Genomic DNA, 21,772 nt, shown 5'->3' with positions numbered 1-21,772 from the left:
GAGGCAGGGGGTGTGAGGGACGAGGAGGCGAATTGTTAGGCCAGCAAAACTATCCCACGGAATACTATATAATGGAAAACACATTTCTTTATGAATTTGTCCAAACTCATAGAATGTACACTACCAAGAGTGCACCCTAATGTAAACTGTGGACTCTGGATGATGATGATGTGTCAGTTGTAACAAATGCACCGCTCTGCCAGGGGATGTCAAGGAATTGAGGAAGGCTGTGGGAAGGGAGAGGACAGGGGATACATGGGAAATCTCTGTATATTGTGCTCAATTTTGCTGTGAATCTAAAAGGGTTCAAAAAAATAAAGCCTATTTTTCTAATTTTTATTTTTTTGAGGAAGATTAGCCCTGAGCTAACATCTGCTGCCAATCCTCCTCATTTTGCTGAGGAAGACTGGCCCTGAGCTAACATCCATGCCCATCTTCCTCTACTTTATATGTGGGACGCCTGCCACAGCATGGCTCATCAAGTGGTGCCATGTCCACACCCGGGATCCGAACCGGCGAACCCAGGCCACTGAAGCGGAACTGCGAACTTAACCACTGCGCCACCAAGCTGGCCCCTATTTTTTTTTTTTTAAATAGCCTATGATGCTTTAAAAAGGAAAGTCAATATAAGACTGGATTTTAGGTGTCTGCAGTCACTTTGCTTAACATAATCACTATTGCCTTCTAGGAACTTATAAGAAAGATGTTCCAGAGTCTAGAACCATATTTTCATGCTTCAGATTTTTTAAATTGAATTTAACTTCAATACTACTACTCTATTTTATTCTGAGATAGTCTGAGGAAGATGTTGGAGAATCAGATGTGGGAGGCAGTGATGAAACACTTTTTTTCTATGAAGAAAATCTTTGATTTGATTCCAAACTTATGGATTTTGAGGAGACATATAACACTCGTCACGTCTTATTTTTCACATTATTATCAGGGAGAACCATTCTCCTTATTGAAATCCTTCAGGTCAGATTTACACCAGGCCGGGCTGCAAATGCTTGGCTCTGTTTACTGACACCACCACTTGCTACCACTTATGAGGCACCTACTACATGCTGAGCTTGATGTCTGACACTTTACATGCATTTTCTGTAGTTCTCACAACCACCCCACAGGGACACTTTATTTTTCACAATATAAAAACATTGAGATTCAGGGGCTGGCTCAGTGGCATAGTTAACTTCACGCACTCTGCTTCGGTGGCCCAGGGTTCGCTGGTTTGGATCCCAGGCACAGACCCAGCACCACTCATCAAGCCACGCTGTGGCAGGCATCCCACATGTAAAATAGAGGAAGATGAGCACAGACGTTGGCTCAGGGTCAATCTTCCTCAGCAAAAAGAGGAGGATTGGCAGTGGATGTTAGCTCAGGGCCAATCATCCTCAAAAAAATAAAAATAAAAAAATAATTTGAAATTCAGGGGCTGGCCCTGTGACCTACTGGTTAGGTTTGCATGCTCTGCTTTGGCAGGTCAGGTTCACACGTTCAGATCCTGGGTGCAGACCTACACCACTCATCAGCCATGCTGTGGCAGCAACTCACATACAAAACAGAGGAACACTGGCACAAATATTAGCTCAGGGCGAATCTTCCTCAGGGGGGGAAAAAAAAAGACTGAAATTCAAGAACATTAACTTTTCTAAGACTACACAGCTAGTGAATAAAACAGCCAAGATTCAATCTGAAGTCTGCCCAACTCCAAACCCAGTTCCTTTCCATGGAACTATGCTGCCAAGTTATTTTGAAAATGCTTTAATTCAGCCCAGAAGAATTCCCATCAAGCTCCTGACACCATCCTATGACTCCGTCTTTTGCAGCCTCTTATGCTTCTGTTCACCAGGATATATTCTCCCACCTTCTGATAATAGAATTGGTCACTTCTCCCCACTCTAAGTCCAAAAGACATGGCTGTGGGGTTGGGATACAACCCAAGTCTGGCCAATCAGTATATTCCAACCCTTTTATTTACAGTGGTTTGTCCAGGTATGAACAGAGAGAACTCAGTTCCAGTCTTGTTTTGTTGGAACTGTGATAGGATTAGATGTAGACCTGGAGATGCTGGCAGTCATCTCACTGTTGAAAGAATGCCTGAGAATGGAGCCAATACAGAAGCCAGAGGTACAGGGAGACACAGCCTGATAAGGCTGCTCACACTCTGAACCCCACTGCACGGAAGCCAGGCTCTGCTCCCTTTCAGTTATGGCAACTCCTTTTAAGTTACCTCCAGTTAAGGCAAGTTCCTTTTTTTTTTTTTTTTTTGCATAAGCAAATATGAGGTGAGTTTCCCGTCTTTTGCATCTCTAAATAATATACTGTCCCGCTTATTTAAAAATGAACAGTTCAACATTGCTGGTGGAATTGCAAAATGGTGCAGCCACTGTGGCACAGTTTGGCAGTTCAAAATGATACACATGGTAAAAAACGAGTTACAGTCTGACTCAGCGACTCCATGTCCAGGAACTGAAAGCTCATGTTCACATAAAATCTTTTACACAAACGTTCACAGGAGCATCATTCATAATAGCCCCAAAGTGGGAACAACCAAAATGTCCATCAACTGATGGGTGGATTAAAAAAATGTGGTATGTCCATACAATGGAATATTACTCAACAATGAAAAGGAATGAAGTACTGACACACGCTACAACATGGATAAACCTTGAAAACACTATGCTCAGTGAAAGAGGCCAGTCATACAAGACCACATACTGTATGATTACATTTACATGTAATGTCCCAAACAGGCAAATCCACAGAGAAAGTAAATCAGTGATCGCCAAGGCCTGGGGAGAGTGGACAACAGGCATGACTACATGTACAGGGTTTCTTTTTGGGGTGATGAAAATGTTCTAAAACCAGATAGTGGTGATGGCTGCACAATTCTGTAAATATACCAAAAAACCACTAAATTGTACACTTTAAACGGGTGGAATTGTGAATTATTTCTCAGTAAAGCTGTTATTCTATTTATAGTTTGACTTTAAAATTTAACTACATTTGTAGTTCAACTTTACTACTTTACTACTGAAAATATAAATTTTGAGTATATGAAGGATTTCCTCTAATTATGATTCTGAATTGTTTTATACAAAACACTTTACAATAACTTCTTTTAATGAAGATAAAAATCATCAAGGAATTGTTACAAAGGACACAAAAATAACAAGGACAAAATTAACAGGGACAAAACTATACAGTTTTGATACTTCATGAGACATAATTAGATTTTTCTAGAAGTTTAGCTAAACAACTATACAGTAATATTTAAATAAATCCGTTTGTTTTATACAAAAGAAACACCCTAACACAGTAGAGTCTTGTAATGCCTTGGAGAACACCAATTTGATGCTTTAGGATTTTAATGTGTTGTTAACAAATTTTCAAACTCAGGCAAGTTTAGAAATGTCTTCATATTGAATTCCTTCAACTCTGCGTCCTTTTAAAGGGCCCTGCAAATTAAAATAATTGAAGAAAAGATTTAAAAAGACACACACACTTATAAGACAAGAAAAGGATGCTACACTTAGAGATAAAAATTTGTCTTTTCCATATCACTAAAATACCATTAGGAGAGCAAACATGTCTATATATCTATGAATTTTAAAAACATTCTATGGTATTCTCATTAAGAACTGCCACATTTTCTTCAATGATAGGTGACATGTGTTATCACCAGATGCTGTGGTGGAGACCTGCTGGCGGTTCGGTATCTCCTCTGGCTCCTGGATAAACAGTCGTATTTCCTAGCTCTCGTGATTAGGTGTGGCCATAAGATGAAGCTCTAGCCCAGAGAGATGAAGAGAAGTGTGTGTGCCACTTCCGGACCCAGGTCATGCTACCCTCCACACGCCATCGGTCACATTCCCCTCTGGTCGGCCTGAAGCACAGGGACACAGCAACTCTAAGAGACACTTGTTGAAGACGCTGGAGCCACAAGTTGGAAGGACCCTGGGCTCACACATCACCCCTTAGAAAAGAGCTGTTCCCTAAGAAGATCCACTTTGGGCTCTTACAATGAGAAGTTAACTTCTATCATATTTGTGCCATCATCAATTTGGGGGTTTCTTTTGGTTATGGCAATTATCATTATTTAATTTTAAGCAATATGTATACTCATACACAACCATGTTTGTTTAGTTTAGCTGTAATAGCTAGGCTGGTCTTTACCCCAGAAAATGAGTCCAATTTTAAGTCCATTTTCTTCTTCCCTTCACACCCAACAGAAAGGGAAAGAGGAAAACTGGATTAATGAAAGACAATGCCCGTCATAAAAGCCAACAGAGTCTGGGAACACAGAGGCTACGAACACGGGCTCTGGACCCAGACTGTCCAATTCAAATCCCACCTTCAGCAGGGGACTCAGTCCCTCGGGCCCCACTGTCCCCTAGTGGGGATAGTAACAGTATCCACAGTACTGGGTTGTTGGGAAATACAAATGAATGATACACATACAGTGCTTAGAACAATACCTGGAATACAACATGAGCATAAGCTTACTAACTGCGACACTTATTATTAAATCTTTTAGTTAAAATTTGAAAGCTGGTCAGCTCCCTTGCAAAATACAAAATGATTATGATGATGATAATGACAATGATGACGACTCTAATCTCGGACTGAAATTTTAACATTTTTTACTCAGAATCATACCTTCCCTTAAAAATGCTTTTTAAAATGCCATTCTTTTAATATCTAATAGTGATTTATTTAAAGGAAGTAGGTTCCCAGATAAAGCATGGCCCCGGCTGACTCTGATTACCCAGTCGGAAGGTCTACGGTCAAGTACACTTTCATGATATGAACTACGAAGCTGGGGAAGAAGAACAAGCCATACACGTGGCTTCCTTCGGCAATCAGCTGAAAGGCTGAGGCTGTTGTGGAATACTTTGTTAGATATTAAAAAATATGCTTAATAACTGTGCAAATTTCAAATACTATGATACTGATACTAAAATTTAAGATGTCAGAAATGATAAAAACAACAGGAGAAATCACTTGCAAACCTCATGTGTTTCACAGCAGTGATTTGGATAAAACATGAGATATAAGAGAAAGATACCCACGTGCATACAAATATATATATATGGATTTGTTAATGGAGGCAGGCTGCAAAAGAAAAACCAAAAAAATCAGCAGGTGGGTGTCCTCTTCCAAGAGGACATGCTGCTTTGTCATCAGCCAGAAAGGCTCTTCATGTGGATTTCCTGGCAGGTTCTGTCTCAGAGCAGCTCTGAAAGCAATTAAAGCCTTAGAGAGAAGACGACACTGTGGGTTTATAGCGAGGGCGGTAGGAAATCAGCTCTTGAAAATCATACAAACTGTAAACCAAAGGCATCTGGATGGAACCTAGAACATCCTCAACAGTAATTCATTGTTTTCAGTTTCCCTGAGATGAAAACACGAAGCAGGATCTAAACTGCATAGTGTTACAAAATTAAAAAGTGGAGGAGAATTACTTTGCCAAGGAAATATGAGATTTTCCATGACCTTATAATGATTAAGCCAAAGAGAAAAACTTACTGAGTTTTTCAGAAAAACTCCGTCTCTTAACTTTGCCAGATTGATAAATTCCTCAATGACATTTCTCTTTTCCTTTTTTTCCTACAGAGTTTATATCAGTGATAGTTTCTAGGTTAGTATTGCCAGACATAGGGAAAAAAAGAAAAGAAAAGCTTAATTTACTTAAAAGGGATTTATCTCAAGTAAGGACCTAAACGGCTTTTCCAGAACACCTTCCTGAGACACACATTCCCTAATCAGTCCCCAGACGGGTTTAGGGAGCCTATGAACTTCTTAAGAAAACTCACAAAATTTGGCGGTTACGCGCAGTTTTTTGGAGAGAGTTCAGAATTTTGTTCAGACTCTCCAAGTGGTCCATTATCCCCCCAAATACTAAAACTTACTGTACTGGAGATGAAAAAGTATTTCACTCAGAGATAAAGACACAGAGTACAGGAGTCCAGAGTTCTAGAAAGAATTAGGCAGAAAGGAAAAGGTACGTTTCAGGTCTTCCCTTCTGAAGACAGGTTAGGTCTCACTTGGCCTCACTCACAGGCCTGTCAGGTGAACTACCAGTTCTAATCAATAAACAATTTTACTTGTACATCAGATTTCCTTAAATTAATTGCTTTACTGATCTCAGATACCTTAAATCCTTCATGAAAGAAGGGGGTACATTTTAAAAAACTGATCTCTGTGGCTTTTTCCCCATTAATTATAACTATACATTCCCCACGAATTATACCGTGCCAAATTGAGTTTTATATTAGATGTGAGAGGAAAAAAGTCAGGATCAAAACTGTCCATATTGTACACAATTTTATAAAATACAAAGACTGGAAAGGAACAGACCAAAATATTAATGGGGGTTACCCTTTGACTGGGGGATTACAAGTAATTTTTTAAATTATTTATACTACATTGTTTGTTTCAGGTTTTATACAATGAGCATTGCTAGAGACTGGATGTGTTGCACCCAAAATTCTTATGCGGCAACCTAATGCCCAATGTGATGGTGTTTGGAGGTGGGGCCTTAGGGAGTGATCAGGTAATGAGCGGAGCCCTCATGAATAAATTAGTGCCCTTATAAAGGGACCCCAGAGAGGTCCCTTGCCCCTTCCACCATGTAAGGACACAAGGAGCAGGAAGCAGGGTGTCACCAGACCCTCAATCTGCCAGTGCCTTGATCTTGGAGTTCCAGCCTCCAGAACTGAGAGAAACAGATTTCTGTTGTTTATTAGCCACCCGGTCTATGGTATTTTGCTATAGCAGCTGGAAGGGACTAAGACACATATGCATTTCTTTTATAACCCGAAAATAAAATACTTTAGCAATGGTAGTCATCAGAGAAAAAAAATCTTACAGATTTCCAAATAGGAGAGAAGCAAATAAAAAACCCAAACTCTAAAATAAAACAAGGACCAATCCAGTGAAAAAGAACATGGCACATTTTTAAAGCATTTTGAAATTTGTCTTTGCGTAAACATACTTACAGTTTCAATGACTATAGTAGCTGAGAAAGTCTTCTCATTGATGGATTCTAAGGTACCTTCATTTCCTCTGTAGCCTCCATTTAAAACGAGAACTCTTTTTCCTTCAAAAGAAAAGAATATAATGCTGAATGCAAAGAAAATATCCACCTTTTTCTTCCACGTTGTTACAGCAAAATGCAATTACACTGATTGAACAAAACGAAAAACAAAACCTCTCTCTTAAAAGTTCTTAATCATTTAAGAGCTCTAATATTCTAAAGCACAGTTTACAGCTACTTTAATTACTATAACAGTATAAGACTCCTCATCTCATTCGGTTATTTGTCAAAGAGATATGTTTCAATTTTAGATTGCAAAAAGTATAAGAGACTTGGAGGAAATGCTCAGAGTCGAGAAGGAATTAGAAAAAATTTAGCTTATTTTGTCTCTTTTAAAAATCATAAGATGGTTTGGCAGTTTCATAAAAATTTAAACTTATGCCTACCATATGACTGAGCCATTCCATTTCTAAGAATTTTCCCAATAGAAAAGAAATCATAGGTCCACACAAAGACTTGTACACGACTGCTCGCAGAAATTTTATTTTTAACAGCCAAAAACTGTAAACAACCCAAATGTCCATCACACAACAGGTGACTGGACAAACAGTGGTGTATCCACACAATGAAACAGGACTCAGCAACAGAAAGGCGTGAACCACAGATGCACTGACAACAAGGACGATCCCAGATAATTACGCTTAGTGAAAGAAGTCAGACCAAAACACAGGACACATGGTAGGATTTATTCATATAAAATTCTAGAAAAATACAAATGACTCTATAGTGACAGAAAGCAGACAGGTGGTACCTGGGGGCACACAGGAGGCAGGAGCGGAGGGGCGGCAGGGAAGGGTTATAAGGGGAAATGAGGAAACTGGGGGGTGAGGGGCACACTCACTGTCGTGATTGTGGGGATGGTTTCACGGGAGTATTCAGGTTAAAACTTAGCAAACTGTATACTCTACACAAGTGCAGTTTATTGTATGTCAATTATATCTAACTAAAGCTGAAAAAAAAAATTATTCTTAATCCATAAAATGAGTTTTATTCTAGGGGGAAAGGATCTGATAAGTGGAAGTTTTGGAGACTAATATTACCATTGTGGCAGCAATGATACCACCATGAAGAGTTTAGGTCAGAGGAAACCTAACCAAAGTACGTTTATTCTGGATATGTGTAAGTACCCTAACGATCAAGACAATTAAGGAAAAGAAAAAGCAAAATAACACAGACTTTCACTTTACTATCTCAGGTAGCTAAATAAATACATTAATAATAACCCTAATATGATTGATTTTTTCCAGATATGTCTGCATTTTGCTGCAGAAAAAAAAAAACGGATTCTAGGAAGGAAAAATTTATTCATGCCAAAATATAGCTTTCTTGGCAGACTAGTGAACTACCACATCACCTGAGGTCAAAGAGGCAACAGTTACATATTTCAAAAAAGGAAACTTGCATCCATAACTATCAAGTGATGTCAAAAACTTGTGGCTTTAAAAATGGCATCATGCATTGCGATGGCACACATATTGAATGGTCTTGCAGAAAGACTCACCCGGTGCTGGAATCACGGTTTCTAAATGAGTCTGGTCCAGCTTCAGCTTGTCTCCAGAGTCCATCAGCTTTACAACCGCTGTGTATTTGTCAATTACCTCCTGTCACATAAAATCAACACTTTTATAATAGAAGAAATGGATGAACACAGATTTCAAAGGGCAGAAGTAAATAAAATGAAAACAAATGAAATTCCAATCAAAGGATAAGAATAACTCCTCCTATAAACAACACTATTTTCTAAATTCCACATACGATTTCTCTATGGTTCTTAATAAAGAACTCAGTTCAAAGCTTAGTTAAGGTTTTCATCTGCAAAGAATAAAAGACTGGTGACCTCAGAATGAGACTTTAAGAAATACAGTGAGGGCCGGCTCCATGGCCGAGTGGTTAAGTTCGCGGGCTCTGCTGTGGCAGCCCAGGGTTCGGATCCTGGGCGCGGACATGGCACCACTCATAGGCCACGATGAGGTGGCGTCCCACATCCCACAACTAGAATGACCTGTAACTAAGACATACAACTATGTACGGGGCGGGTTGGGGAGATAAAGCAGGAAAAAAAAAAAAAGATTGGCAATAGTTGTTAGCCCAGGTGCCAATCTTTAAAAAAAAAAAGAAATATAGTGAGAGGGATAATTTTGCCTAGCTTCAAGTACAGTAGAAGGGCAGTTTATATGCACAGGCTGGGTGCTGCAATGAAACTATATTTAGGAAACGCAACATAGAGAAAAGGACTAGAGTGCTGATTTTTAAATTTTAAAATCCTAGCAGGGCTGGCCCAGTGGTGTAGTGGTTAAGTTCGGCATGCTCCACTTCGGCAGCCCAGGGTTCATGGGTTTGGATCCTGGGCGTGGACCTACACCATTTGTCAACCATGCTGTGGCAGCCACCCATAAACAAAATAGAGGAAGACTGGCACAGATGTTAGCTCAGGGCAAATCTTCCTCAAGCCAGAGAGAGAGAGGAAGATTGGCAACAGATAGCTCAAGGTGAGTCTTCCTGAGAAAAACAAACAAACAAATTCTAGAGAAGCCAAGACAGTCTCTCAGGCAAAACACAGGAAGCCCTCCCCGGAACTCTGGGGGCATAACCATATTGTCTATCATTAACAAAGAGAATGCAACTTACTGATCAGCAAGGCATGCACAATGACTTTAAGAGGTGCCACTGTGATTTCACATGTACCATCTGCTCCAGTAAGAAAGCAGACCAAAGTTAAGCATAAACTTATGTTTGGAAATGAAATATTTCTCCAACAATTATGAATCCAGCTTTCCTGTTATGGAGCCATCAAGAACCTGACACACTGTGCTTCTGCTACTAGGACTTGATTTTTTGTGTGTGTGAGAAAGACTGGCCCTGAGCTAACATCTGTTGCCAGTCTTCCTTTTTTTCGCTTGAGGAAGACTGTTGTTGAGCTAACATCTGTGCCGATCTTCCTCTGTTTTATGTGGGACACTGCCACAGTGTGGCTTGAGATCCCACACCCAGGATCCAAACCTACAAACCGCAGAGTGCACGAACTTAACCACTACACCATGAAGCTGGCCCCAGGACTTGATTTTTAAGGAATACCAAAAAGGCTTTACTCACTGCACCCCAGGCCTTTTCACAAATTTCATTTATAACTTCAAGTCCTTACCTTAACAATGCACTTTTTCTTATGATATTTCTCTCCAAGTTTTTTGGTTATAATTTTCACGATGATTTCCTAGAAAATAACAACAAAAAAATCAAGATGAAAGGAACGACAAAAATTATCTTTTCTGTTTTACATCTTCATTTTAAACCATGTTCACCAAAAATCATTGTAAAATGTAACTGCTCTGCTAACTATGAAATTTTGAAGTTCTAAGCCTTCCTAACAATGGTAAAACATTTCCTTAGTAACCTTTCACTCCTTCTTTCTCTTTTTATTCAACATGGTCACCAGGAGGAAAAAAATATATATCTCACGGCTCATTTCCCCAGTGAAGGTTTCTTGAAATCGAGCACTTCTATCTGTCAATCTCGACTCTATTAATTCAGGTCTTTCATAGGCAGCATCTTTCTTCCTCTGCATCCAAGTAAGTGAACTGCACTGTAGGTGTTGGCTGCTGACGGGAACTCACGTGGCAACAGCCTCACTGGGAAATGCAGAAACGGGGCCTCTCAGCTCACGGGTGCTCCTTTCCACAACGTCCTTTTCTAATTATGTTGCTTTCAATTTTTGATACAGATGAGATTCCTCCAGATTAGTTCCTGCTAAAAGCATGGTTCTTCTGAGCATCTATTTCTCAAACGGGAGAGAAATCTGGGCTGATTTCATACTAAAGCACTCTGACTCGGCTTCTTCAGTGTTGTTTTCCCGATTTGGTCGAGCTAACAGCTGATAAGGAAAATTAAATCACCTAACTTCACGCTATGTTCACTACTCTGATCCTATATTTGCTAATTCGAGTGAATACAACAGAGGTACCAGGTGGTCCCCAGTCCTTCATTAAGCCAGGCTAAAAATTATATTAACGAAAATTCAGTGAGGACTTTGGAAGTAGGACATTTAATAGTAGAAAAATATGTTTAAGAGAAGACTTGAATGGTCTTATTCTTAAGCCTGTATTCTACTAAGACTTTCTAAATGAAGCCAAATAACGTGAAAACAGTTTCTCTGATTTAGCCAGAATATTTCTGGGCTAAATTTCTCAAAGGCTCTCATGGGTACACACTTATAATTTAAAAGATAACTCATTAAGTCATTGTACTTATTGACACTTGCTCACAATAGATCTGTTCAAAACCTTTCTTTCCTGAGTTTAAAAAATGAAGCTCTCCAATCTAGCTCTGTGGGCTGCAGGTTATTTTAACAAACATATTGCCCATTTCAGAGTGAGACACACGAGCACCACTGGCTGATTCCCACTTTTAATGTAACACTCTGTAAGAGGAACTATGAAGAAAATCTGAATAATTTATGATATGAGAAAGTTACCAAACAGAAAATAAAATTTAATTGAAAAGCTTGTCAGTGGGAAGAGACAATCCTTTTTGAACCAACTAAAACTTGGAATGCTTGCCTTTTTTTTTTTTGCTTTTGGTTTGTTTTCCTTTTGAACCAATGGTTCTTAACCAAGGGCACATCTCAGAATCACCTAGGAGGTAAGTCAAAATACGCATTTCACCCCAGGACACAGGATGGTGGCAGTACTGAAGTATACATATTTTGAAAAAATTTTTGAATTACTCTTTGGAAAAGAACTACTGCTTTAAGCAAAATTCTTGATTACATTTTCATAAACAATATATGAAACTATTAATATTCAAATACCAGCTACTCCAACAGGGAAAACAAATCAAAATAACCCCAGGTGGTTCTTTCTTTTCTAATCTTCACTCAAACTTCTGCTCAGAGACAGGAGTCGGGGTGACTAAGGCACAAAGAAGCAGAGCTGGCCACCAGTGGAGAGCAGAAGCCACTCCCAGCGGATCCTGGCTCCCATTTTCTAAAGGACCTTGGGAAATCACTCTAATACTTTATGCCTCAGTTTTCTCAGCTGTAAAATGGGGATAATAACAGTAATTATCTTACAGGGCTGACACAAGAATTAACCGAAATAATTCATACAAAGTGCTTATTTTCTATTTAACACAGCAAGTATTTTCATATTAAATAACTTATTTCATGATCCTTCACATGATCCACAGGTAGAAATGGTTCCCACTGTCTAAGGACATAAACTAAGACATGGAAGCTAAGCTATTTTCAAGCTAATGGGAGAATGCCTTTGAAGATCTGAATCAGAACTTTGGACTTTCTGAACTTCAAGGTTATTATTAATCTTATTTTCCAAATCAGAAATTATCTAAATGACACACTACTTTTTACTTTATTACTGATCAAACCAGCTCCTTTAAAAATAACTCGGTACCCTGAAAGTTCCATGAAAACTTCACATCTCAGTAAGTTCAAAACAGAATATCAATAAATAATTTTTAAAATTATTTAAATGTTTGAAAATTATCTTAAAATAATAAGTAGTAATAAATACACAACAAAATACAAAGCTTTCCTTGAGTCTGTAAAATTAAAACCCGCTTTTTTCGACAAAGCACCCAAAGGGGTATTCTAAGTTCAATAAGCTATAAGTTGAAAAAAAAAATACGTCTGCATTTACAATTCTACCTTTCAATCACATTTGTGAAAACATAACCCTTTGTCTTATAGCAAAAACTGAAAATAATTCCAGACTTAAATTCAAGGAGTCCATGAACAAATTTCCCACTACACTCAAGGAACATTACTGGTCTATACATATGAAGATCCCCTCTGATAAGGGTACAACCAATACTTAAGATCAGGTAGAAAGGAGTCACTAAAGTTATGAATCTATCTATGTAATTTACATATATTTGAGAAATTCAGTCATTTATACCAAATGCTACTTAAATCATTCACTTAAAAGTACATTTAGAACTCAAGAAGCTCCAACTGAACACGTACAGGCTGTAGCCAGTAGTCTGTGCGGGCGGCTCTTTTCTTTTCTTCTTCAATCTGTAGGACACACAAGACATTCATAAAGTCACCTCTGTAAAATCCTCAATTTATCTTCAAATACCATTCTATTTAGCAAACAAATACCATAAAACACACACTTCACCGAAGATCAATATAATTTGCAAGCTCTGATAAATACAAATAAATATTTTTTGCAATTAGTTTTTGATTAAAAAAAAAACTTGAATTAAAAAAAGTATGCAATATGGGCCAGGGTGATCAAGGGGTTGATCTGGTGGCTGGGTGGTTAAGTTCACATGCTCTGCTTTGGCAGCCTGGGGTTTGCCAGTTCAGATCCTGGGCGCGGACCTATACGCTGCTTATCAAGCCATGCTGTGGCGGCATCCCACAGAGAAGAATTAGAAGGACTTACAACTAGGATCTCCAACTATGTACTGGGGCTTTGGGGAGGAAAAAAAAAGGAGGAAGATTGGCAACAGATGTTAGCTCAGGGCCAATCCTCCTCACCAAAAAAACAAAAGAGAGTGATCAAAAGAAAAAATAGCTGACTGGCCATTACAGCTATAGAGCATTCCCATCTTTCCCAACTGCTTACTAAACCAGAAGTACCAACTTTCAATGGGATGGAACAATGTAATTTTTGGTTGATTCTAAACCTCATTTTAATTCCTCCAACTTCCCAATATGAACAAAGAACACTCTAAACTTAGCATATATTATATTCAAAGGAAGAGGATCTGGCTTTCCCTTTTACTCTGAATTAAGCTCAGAGACTCCCTGTCATGGCTTATGACCTTGATAGTGTTGTGAAGAGTCTTATGACCTCCACGGTGTTGTCACAGTCTTACGACCTCTACAGTGTTGCCCTAACTCTCTCTAACCTCAAATGCGACCACTCTCGTGCTCACTGTGCTTGAGCCACATGGATCTTCCTTCGGATGCTTGCCTTAGAGATGCTCCCTGCCTTTAACAACTTTCCCCACGCGACCTCCCCACTCCCAGCCCTCAGACCTCCTCAGCAATTAGCATTTTGTAATTACGCATTTACTGGTTCACTTGGCCATGGTGTGTCTCTCTCGCTGCAATGAAAGCTCCGTGACACACAGGGACTGTGTTTTTCTCCCTACTCTCCAGACCCAGGACTCGCACAACACCCAGCCCCTAACAGTGACTCACTATCTGCTGCATGATGGACGGACCACATCTCTTAGGGTACACATCTTACACTACACTTCAAGCTTTTCAGACTGCCCCACATTGTGTGAGGACTCAGTAACAGGGGAAACCAACAGTTACCTCCTCTCCCTTCACAAGTGAAGAAAAGGGATGAGGAGACTAGAGGAAATTATGTTACAAGGAAAAATGTTAGGTTCTGTATCCAGGTATTCTTTCTCTTTGCCTGGCCTTCCTCGTCTCTTCCACTTACTTCCTACATTCATTGATAAGGCAAGCCTATGGGCTAGGGGGGAGAAAGGAATATTTAGGAGTATATCAAGAACCTTCTGCAGAACTGCTCTAGAGTTTCAGAGTCAAAGTATGGCCCTGGATCCAGATAATCATAGGTTTTCAATGATCAATCACATTAACTGAGCCATCAGGCCAAATCAAATTAGAAAATACATCACAGCTTCCTCTTGCTGGCTAGGAGGTGGTCGGTGGTGGTGGGAGGGGGTCCATGGAGGATGCCAATTTCACAGAGCCCCAGAGGGGGACAGAGCTTGCATTTCTAGCCCCATGCACTACTGGCGTCCTTCTGATTGAACTCTGCTGACCATAACCCCACAGAGAGCTTTAAAGGCAGCACTCGAGGCAAGAAAATATACAGTTGGGAGGGGCTCCAACTCTGTTCTGATGGAACTGCATCTGGCTGCTTTTCCCTAACCCAGTACATGCATATTTTTCTAACTGTATAGTAATCTAATAAGTGGTGAAACTATTTAACTTCCCTTGGTGTGAACTATATCATTCCTCTTAATTGCTAAGGAGTCGAAAGCTGCTCAGAAACTGTACCTCCATGATCTCATCGAGGGCAGACTTCTTTTTCTTCTTTTCTTTTGACTGAGCGGAGCTCTGGGAAGATTCCTTCCGTTTCACTGAAGCTGCATTTCCTATGGTCTTCAATGCACTTGGTCCCAAAGAACTGATAAAAAGAAGAACTGTGCTTGTTAACAAACTATCTACAGAGGAACAATACAGAAGAAATCTGTTACGTGATTAATTTATAACAGATTAGTCAAGGCCAAGCAGGACCTGTCTGTATCTCTTACACAACTGTAAGCACCACAAGAACACGTCCTTCCTGTCTTCCTCCCTTTCCCTTCTCCCCACCCCCAGTTAGTGCCGCTATAACCAGTGCAGTGGAGTGACGACAGCTTCGGCTCTGGTGTTAGGCAGATGAGGGTCTGAAGCTTCTTCTGCTAGGACCTTGTGCAATTAACTTTTCTAAGCCTCAGTTCTCTATCTATAACTGTGGAGAATGATGTGAGCCAACTCATAACTCGACTGCAAGGATTAAATGAAATGTTTGTAAAATGATGGCTAGAAGCCTAGCACACTACTGTCAGTTCTATTCTGCTAAAGGAAAGATCTCAACGTGTCACTTAAAAATTTTTTATTTCTCCTGCCTGCCTAGAGTTGACAGTGTGAATTCCACATGTTTTAGTGCCAATATAAAATTGTCACCACTGGCCCCGGAATACTATCTCTGACTTATGTACGTGAGTCATTCTGAACAATCTGCTATTGAATGAGCCATGCCCTGTGCTTCATGCCTTTGTAAATTTGCACATGCCTTGTTTACACGTAAAATAATCTCTCCATTGATCTACATTTCTTAAAATTCTTTAAAATCCATCCTTCATGAGGCTTCTTGGATCCTGTCATTTTTTGAACTGCCATAGCACTTCGTGGCAGGTGTCACATGCCCTCTTGTACTATAATCATTTATGCATGACCCCTCTCTCATAGTAGGGGAGGAACCATATATTATATACACATACATATATTTTTTGCCCAGTAAAGTAGCAGTAACTATCTCATAATTCACATAAAACAGACTCTCAATTAATATTTGTGGACTAAATAAATCTTACCAATCTAGTTATTTGTCATATTTACAAGACATGAAACAGAGAATAAACATTTGCACAAAGCTACCATGGAGATAACCAAGAAAAAAAGTGTGATGAATAGAAAATACGACAGAATTATGATTTTCCATTATTTGGAATTTTTTTCAAAAAAGGCATTTAGAGGTCGCATCAGATTTATTGGCAGCCTGGTTACTTTAAGGACTCCCATTCAGCTCACAGTTGACTGAAATCCCCATATCTTTTCTACATAGGCGATTGTCATTCAGGACCCTCCACTGTCTCTGTGGAGGTTGCTCTCTCTGCTTAACTGCAGGGCTTTATACTGACCCTTGTGAAAGTTCACTTACTGGGTTTTGCCCCATAATTCAATCCTCTGAACTATTTTTAAGTTCTGAGTCTCTTACTGAACAAATTTGCCAGGTTTGTGATGACTGTTAACAATATATACCAGTTGTGAACAGATTAAGTCCATATAAAGATAAACTCTTCAATTTGCACTTTAAAATAAAAGTTCTTTAGATTTACATGTTCTCTGAGCTGGGAATCTACCCAGTTTAGCAACAATGCCAGATCATGGTCACCGACAGTGCGTCTGTGGAGTAGGCACCCATAATCCCAGCACAGGGGAGTTAGGATGCAGCACTATTTCGGGGTCTAGTGGTTACCTCTTCCTCTTCGTACGTTCACAAGCTACCTAATTCCTACTGAAATCAGTAGGAAAAACTTGCTACTATTGTTTTCTGAAGTTTTTCTCCAGTTTCTGAAAAAACATTTGCTTATTTTTCCGCATTCTGCCTTTTCTCACATGCTCCATGATTTCTCAAATATTATCAACAATGAGCCTTCAAATACATTTATAAATTATTTCAGTATTTTGGTATGATGTCAATGTGCATCAGGCCAAATTGAGGTGGCATCCCACATGCCACAACTAGAAGGACCCCCAACTAAAAATACACAACTATGTACCGGGGGGCTTTGGGGAGAAAAAGGGAAAATAAAATTAAAAAAAGAAAACAACAACAACAACAACAAAAAAACAGAAAACAACAAGATTTGCTGAGGATGTGGAGAAATCAGCACCCTTGTGCACTGTGGGTGGGAATGTCAAATGGTATAGCTGCTGTGGAAAATAGTATAGTTGTTCTTCAAAAAATTAAACGCAAAATCACCACACTAGCAGTTTTACTTCTGGGTATATACCAAAGGAACTGAAAGCAGGGACTCAGATTCTGGGGCACCAACGCTCAGAACAGCATTAGTCACAGTAGCCAAAAGATGGAGACCACTCAAACGTCCACTCACAGACGAACAGACAAACAAAACGTGGTATACACACACAATGGGAGATTATGCAGCCTTGAAAAGGAAGGAAATTCTGAGACGTGCCACCACATGGATGAATCGTGAAGACAGCGTGCTAAGTCAAAAAAGCCAGACACAGAAGGACAGTGACTCTGATTCCACTCACATGAGGGAGCCAAGTTTAGAGACAGAAAGCAGGACACAGGTGACCAGGGGCTGGGGAGGCGGAGTGGGAGCTGGCGTTTAGCGGGAGAGAGTCTCAGTTTGGGGTGATGGAAAAGTCCCGGGGATGGACACTGGAGATGGTTGCACAATGTGAATGTACTTAATGCCAATGGACTGCTACTTAAAAATGGTTAAATGGTACGTACCATTTCACGTTATGTATTTTTCACCACACAAAAACACTAAACTGAACAGAAAAAACATTTTCTATCTGGGCTGGCCCCGTGGCGCAGCAGTCAAGTTCGCACATTCTGCTTTGGCGGCCCAAGGTTCACTGGTTCAGATCCCGGGTGTGGACATGGCACCCCTTGGCAAGCCATGCTGCGGCAGGCGTCCCACATATAAAGTAGAGGAAGATGGGCATGAATGTTAGCTCAGGGCTAGTCTTCCTCAGCCAAAAGAGGAGGATTGGCAGCAGATGTTAGCTCAGGGCTAATATTCCTCCAAAAAAAAAAAGTTTTCTATCAAGAAAATGTATTCAGCATTATTAAATGTTTGTAATGAGACAACCAATGGATCAGAACAGCCCATCAGGATCTCATGCTAGAGCGGGAGTACAGACATGGAAGGGCGTTCCAGGGAGAGAGAACAGAAGATACAAAGGCAAAAGGAGGGGGGCAGCATGCCCCATTTAGGAACTGCAATTAGTGTAGCATAGCTGGAGGACAGACAGCAGGATATAAACCAGATCACAAGCACTACACATGGTATGTAAAAACTGTCAGAGGTGGGGCCAGCCCAGTGGCATAGTAAAGTCTGTGAGCTCCACTTTGGTGGCCCAGGGTTAGCAGGTTCAAATCCTGGGTGTGGACCTACATACTGCTCATCAAGCCATGCTGTGGCGGCACCCCACATACAAAATAGAGGAAGATGGACACGGATGTTAGCTTAGGGACAATCTTCCTCAAGCAACAAGAGGAAGATTGGCAACAGATGTTAGCTCAGGGCCAATCTTCCTCACCAAAAACAAAACAAAACAAAAAAGTTAGAGGTGTTTCCACAGATGATGACTAAAGACACTGAGCGTCCTTAATAAGAGAAAGACTTGGTAAGATTTGATGTTTAGAAAGATCTTTCTGCTTGCAATATGAAGAATCTAGCAGAGCTAAAATGAATAACAAAACATATAAAGAATGTTGACAGAGGAAATTATGAAGGATAGAAATTAATAAAATAGAAATCAGAGAAATGATAAAATCAAGAAAATAAAGAGTATTCTAAAAAATTAATAAAACAGATAAATTTGAATGCCTAGATGAAAAGGATATTCTAGAAAAATAAAAATTATACACATTATTGAAACTGACTTGAGATGATATTGAAAAGTTGAATAAACCAACAACCACAAGGAAAGTAAATTGGTAATAAAAACTGCAGAAGACACACACACAATATTTTACAGAAAAGTTTTACTAAGCTTTCAAGGAAGTTATAATCCCTATCTTAAAAATACTATTTAGAGAGTCAAAAAAGAATACCTACACAAAGCATTTTAACAGTTTAATATCACCAGAAGCACAGAAAATTAAACATCTCACTTATGACATTAAAGTAAAATGCAAAGTGAACAGTTGATTTGTTTCCAGCTGTGTATTATATTTAATCTTACACCTGCTGCGGTAAAATAACGCCCTTCCTCCCCAAAAAAGATTCTATGAGAGGGGAGAGACTGACATAGGGTCAAGAGGGGGTTAGAACCAAGGCAGGACATGAACATTAACAGACTGGAAATGGAACGTGAGGCTCCTAGAACAGCCCTAGAATTCTGCTTTCGGTAACTGGAGTGGGTCCTAGTGCAATTAAAGGAGACCAAGAAGTCCCAAGGGAAAAGGGACGTGGGAACTGGGGAACCTTTGTTCAAGCAATGGGGAAGCAGGGCTTACCTTCGTGCCTCAACATAGCCTAAAACACCCACTTTTGCTATCTAGATCCTTTAGTTCATTCTGCATTTTAGATATACAAGACAGAGAAATCCACAGGAAAATAAACCCCAACCTCCATAAAAATACAGCATAATCTCGGAAAAAGAAAATTTAGATGAGGCTTTCCACTGTGCCATCTGTGACACTATTTACACACTATTACAGATAACTCAGACTGAATTTACAGAACTTGGTCAACTAAAGCTAACATTTTTACTAATAATATGAAGGTGGGCATACGGTGTAGTAGGCCGAACAGCCGACCCCTAAAGATGTGAGGCCTTCAGCCTTGGAACCTATGAATGTTACCTTATTTGGGAAAAGGGCCTTCGCAAACGAGATTAAGGCAAAGATTTTAAGATGAGATTACCCTGGATGGTCTGGGTGGACCCTAAAGGCAGCACACATCCTTTTAAGAGGGACCTGACGCAGAGGAGAAGGTGACGTGAAGGTGGAGCAGGGAAACTGGAAGACACTGGTCTCGAAGACTGGAGGGACGCAGCCAGAACAAAGAATGCCAGCAGTCACCTTCTGGAAGCTGGCAGAGGCGAGGAACAGCTCCCCCCAGAGCCTCTGGAGGAGCACAGCCCTGCAGAGCCTTGGCCTCAGCGCGGTGACACTGATGTCGCAACCCCGGGCTCCACAGGCCAGGCAAACCTCTCCTGTTTCAAGCCGCCCGCCCCGGTTGTGGTCGTCTGTTACAGCAGCCATAGAAAGCTAATGCCAGGGGGCCGCTGGGACCGACCCTCACATCACCTACACTCACGAATAACAAATAATGCAGGAAAATGCAGAGAACGCATAAGGGGCTAGGACTATAAGGCGTGTGTGTGATGATATATTTGAGCCTGTCTTCCAGGTCATGTATGTAGGTGTTAATTCTGAAATGTTGTGATTAAAGACAAGACATCTGGGAAGTCTTTCTGAAGCAGCACACACCGCTGACTCAGCCTACCTACTTCCTCCCATTCTCCTGGACACTTATTTAGTCATGCAAATAAGCACTAGCCTATAAATTAACCCAAAAAACTAAGTTAAATAAACAACACGTAAAATAGCAACTATCACTCAGCTCAAAACTAAATTCCAGTAGATACTGGCACCTTCCTGAATATCTTATTTGTCTTTTAACCTCCCTAACTAAACTGAATGCATTGCACACCGCAAACAGTGAGTAAATATTTGGGAAAGAATACATAAAACTGCAAGAGAAGAGAATGTGCAAAGTAGATAGAACTACCTGGCTGCGTGCTCTACCAGGGTTTGGCAAACTACAGCCTGAGGGCCAAACCCAGCCTGCTGCCTGGTTTTATAAATAAGATTTTCCTGGGACACAGCCATGCTCGCTCATTTACGGACTGTCTAGGGCTGCTTTCTCATTCCGACAGCAGAGTTAAGTGGTGGTGACAAAGACATATGGCCAGTAACATCTACAATATTTACTATGCGGCCCCTTACAGAAAAAGTTAGTCGCCTCCTGCTCTGTACTACACCATCTAGAGGGGAAGGCCATTATTACTGAGTGTCTGTGGGTGCATTTATACTGTGCTAGGTCCTGAGCAGACAGTGGAATAAGTCAGTCTTTATTCTTAGAAAATCATAATACAATGGTAAAACAAAAAGTGTATACCCCAGGTAACATTTACACTTGGTAAGTAGGCTACGATAGAAAAATAAACAGTACTGCAGTAGCATAGAAGGAACCTTTAAGAGAAGGATTCGCAGAGAAGCCAAGTGTTTATCATGTGAAACATTTAATCATTTAATCAGAAGGAGCTTGTCCTCAAAAGACAGATTCATCATAGGCAAATAAGAGAAAAATAGTTGCTAAAAAAGGAAAACAACCAACCATCAAACAAAAACAGAAAAAGAAAATTACAACCAGAGAAAACTATTTCACAATAGTGCAGCTTTTCAAACATAGTGATCAACATTTCACAAATACTCTCAAGTTCTAAGATACCTGTTTGTGTAGCTCACCTTGACTTGGAAGATGTTGCTGCTGAACTACATGCTCCTTTATTCAAATTAAATGTAACTGGAAGAAAAGAATTGGTATTCTATATATATTTCAGGAAAATTACAATAAAACTTATCAGATAAGATACCACAGTGTATCCACATAGAAATTCACAGA

At 40.0% G+C, this 21,772-nt stretch overlaps 1 protein-coding gene across 2 annotated transcripts in view; it reads right to left on the bottom strand.

Moving 5' to 3' along the window:
- Nucleotides 1–1,417: 1,417 nt before the first annotated feature.
- The window catches only part of KIN (Kin17 DNA and RNA binding protein), a 34,067-nt gene continuing 13,712 nt past the window's right edge, over nucleotides 1,418–21,772 (bottom strand). The window contains exons 7-14 of one of the 2 annotated variants that reach the window (XM_044761892.2): nucleotides 21,616–21,673; nucleotides 15,102–15,231; nucleotides 13,077–13,127; nucleotides 10,242–10,310; nucleotides 8,601–8,700; nucleotides 7,002–7,102; nucleotides 5,913–5,976; nucleotides 1,418–3,458 (exon numbers count right to left, since the gene is read on the bottom strand). In XM_044761892.2, coding sequence (XP_044617827.2) covers nucleotides 3,433–3,458; nucleotides 5,913–5,976; nucleotides 7,002–7,102; nucleotides 8,601–8,700; nucleotides 10,242–10,310; nucleotides 13,077–13,127; nucleotides 15,102–15,231; nucleotides 21,616–21,673 — 599 coding nt within the window. In that variant the 3' untranslated portion in view covers nucleotides 1,418–3,432. The remainder of the gene's footprint in view (nucleotides 3,459–5,912; nucleotides 5,977–7,001; nucleotides 7,103–8,600; nucleotides 8,701–10,241; nucleotides 10,311–13,076; nucleotides 13,128–15,101; nucleotides 15,232–21,615; nucleotides 21,674–21,772) is intronic. The other variant, XM_014841315.3, reaches the window with a different exon arrangement.

The sequence above is a fragment of the Equus asinus genome, chromosome 29 (assembly GCF_041296235.1).
Source record: "Equus asinus isolate D_3611 breed Donkey chromosome 29, EquAss-T2T_v2, whole genome shotgun sequence".
NCBI classification, from domain to species: Eukaryota; Metazoa; Chordata; class Mammalia; order Perissodactyla; family Equidae; genus Equus; species Equus asinus.
Note: the sequence above shows the minus strand (reverse complement) of the source record. Positions and strands in the feature narration are given on the sequence as shown.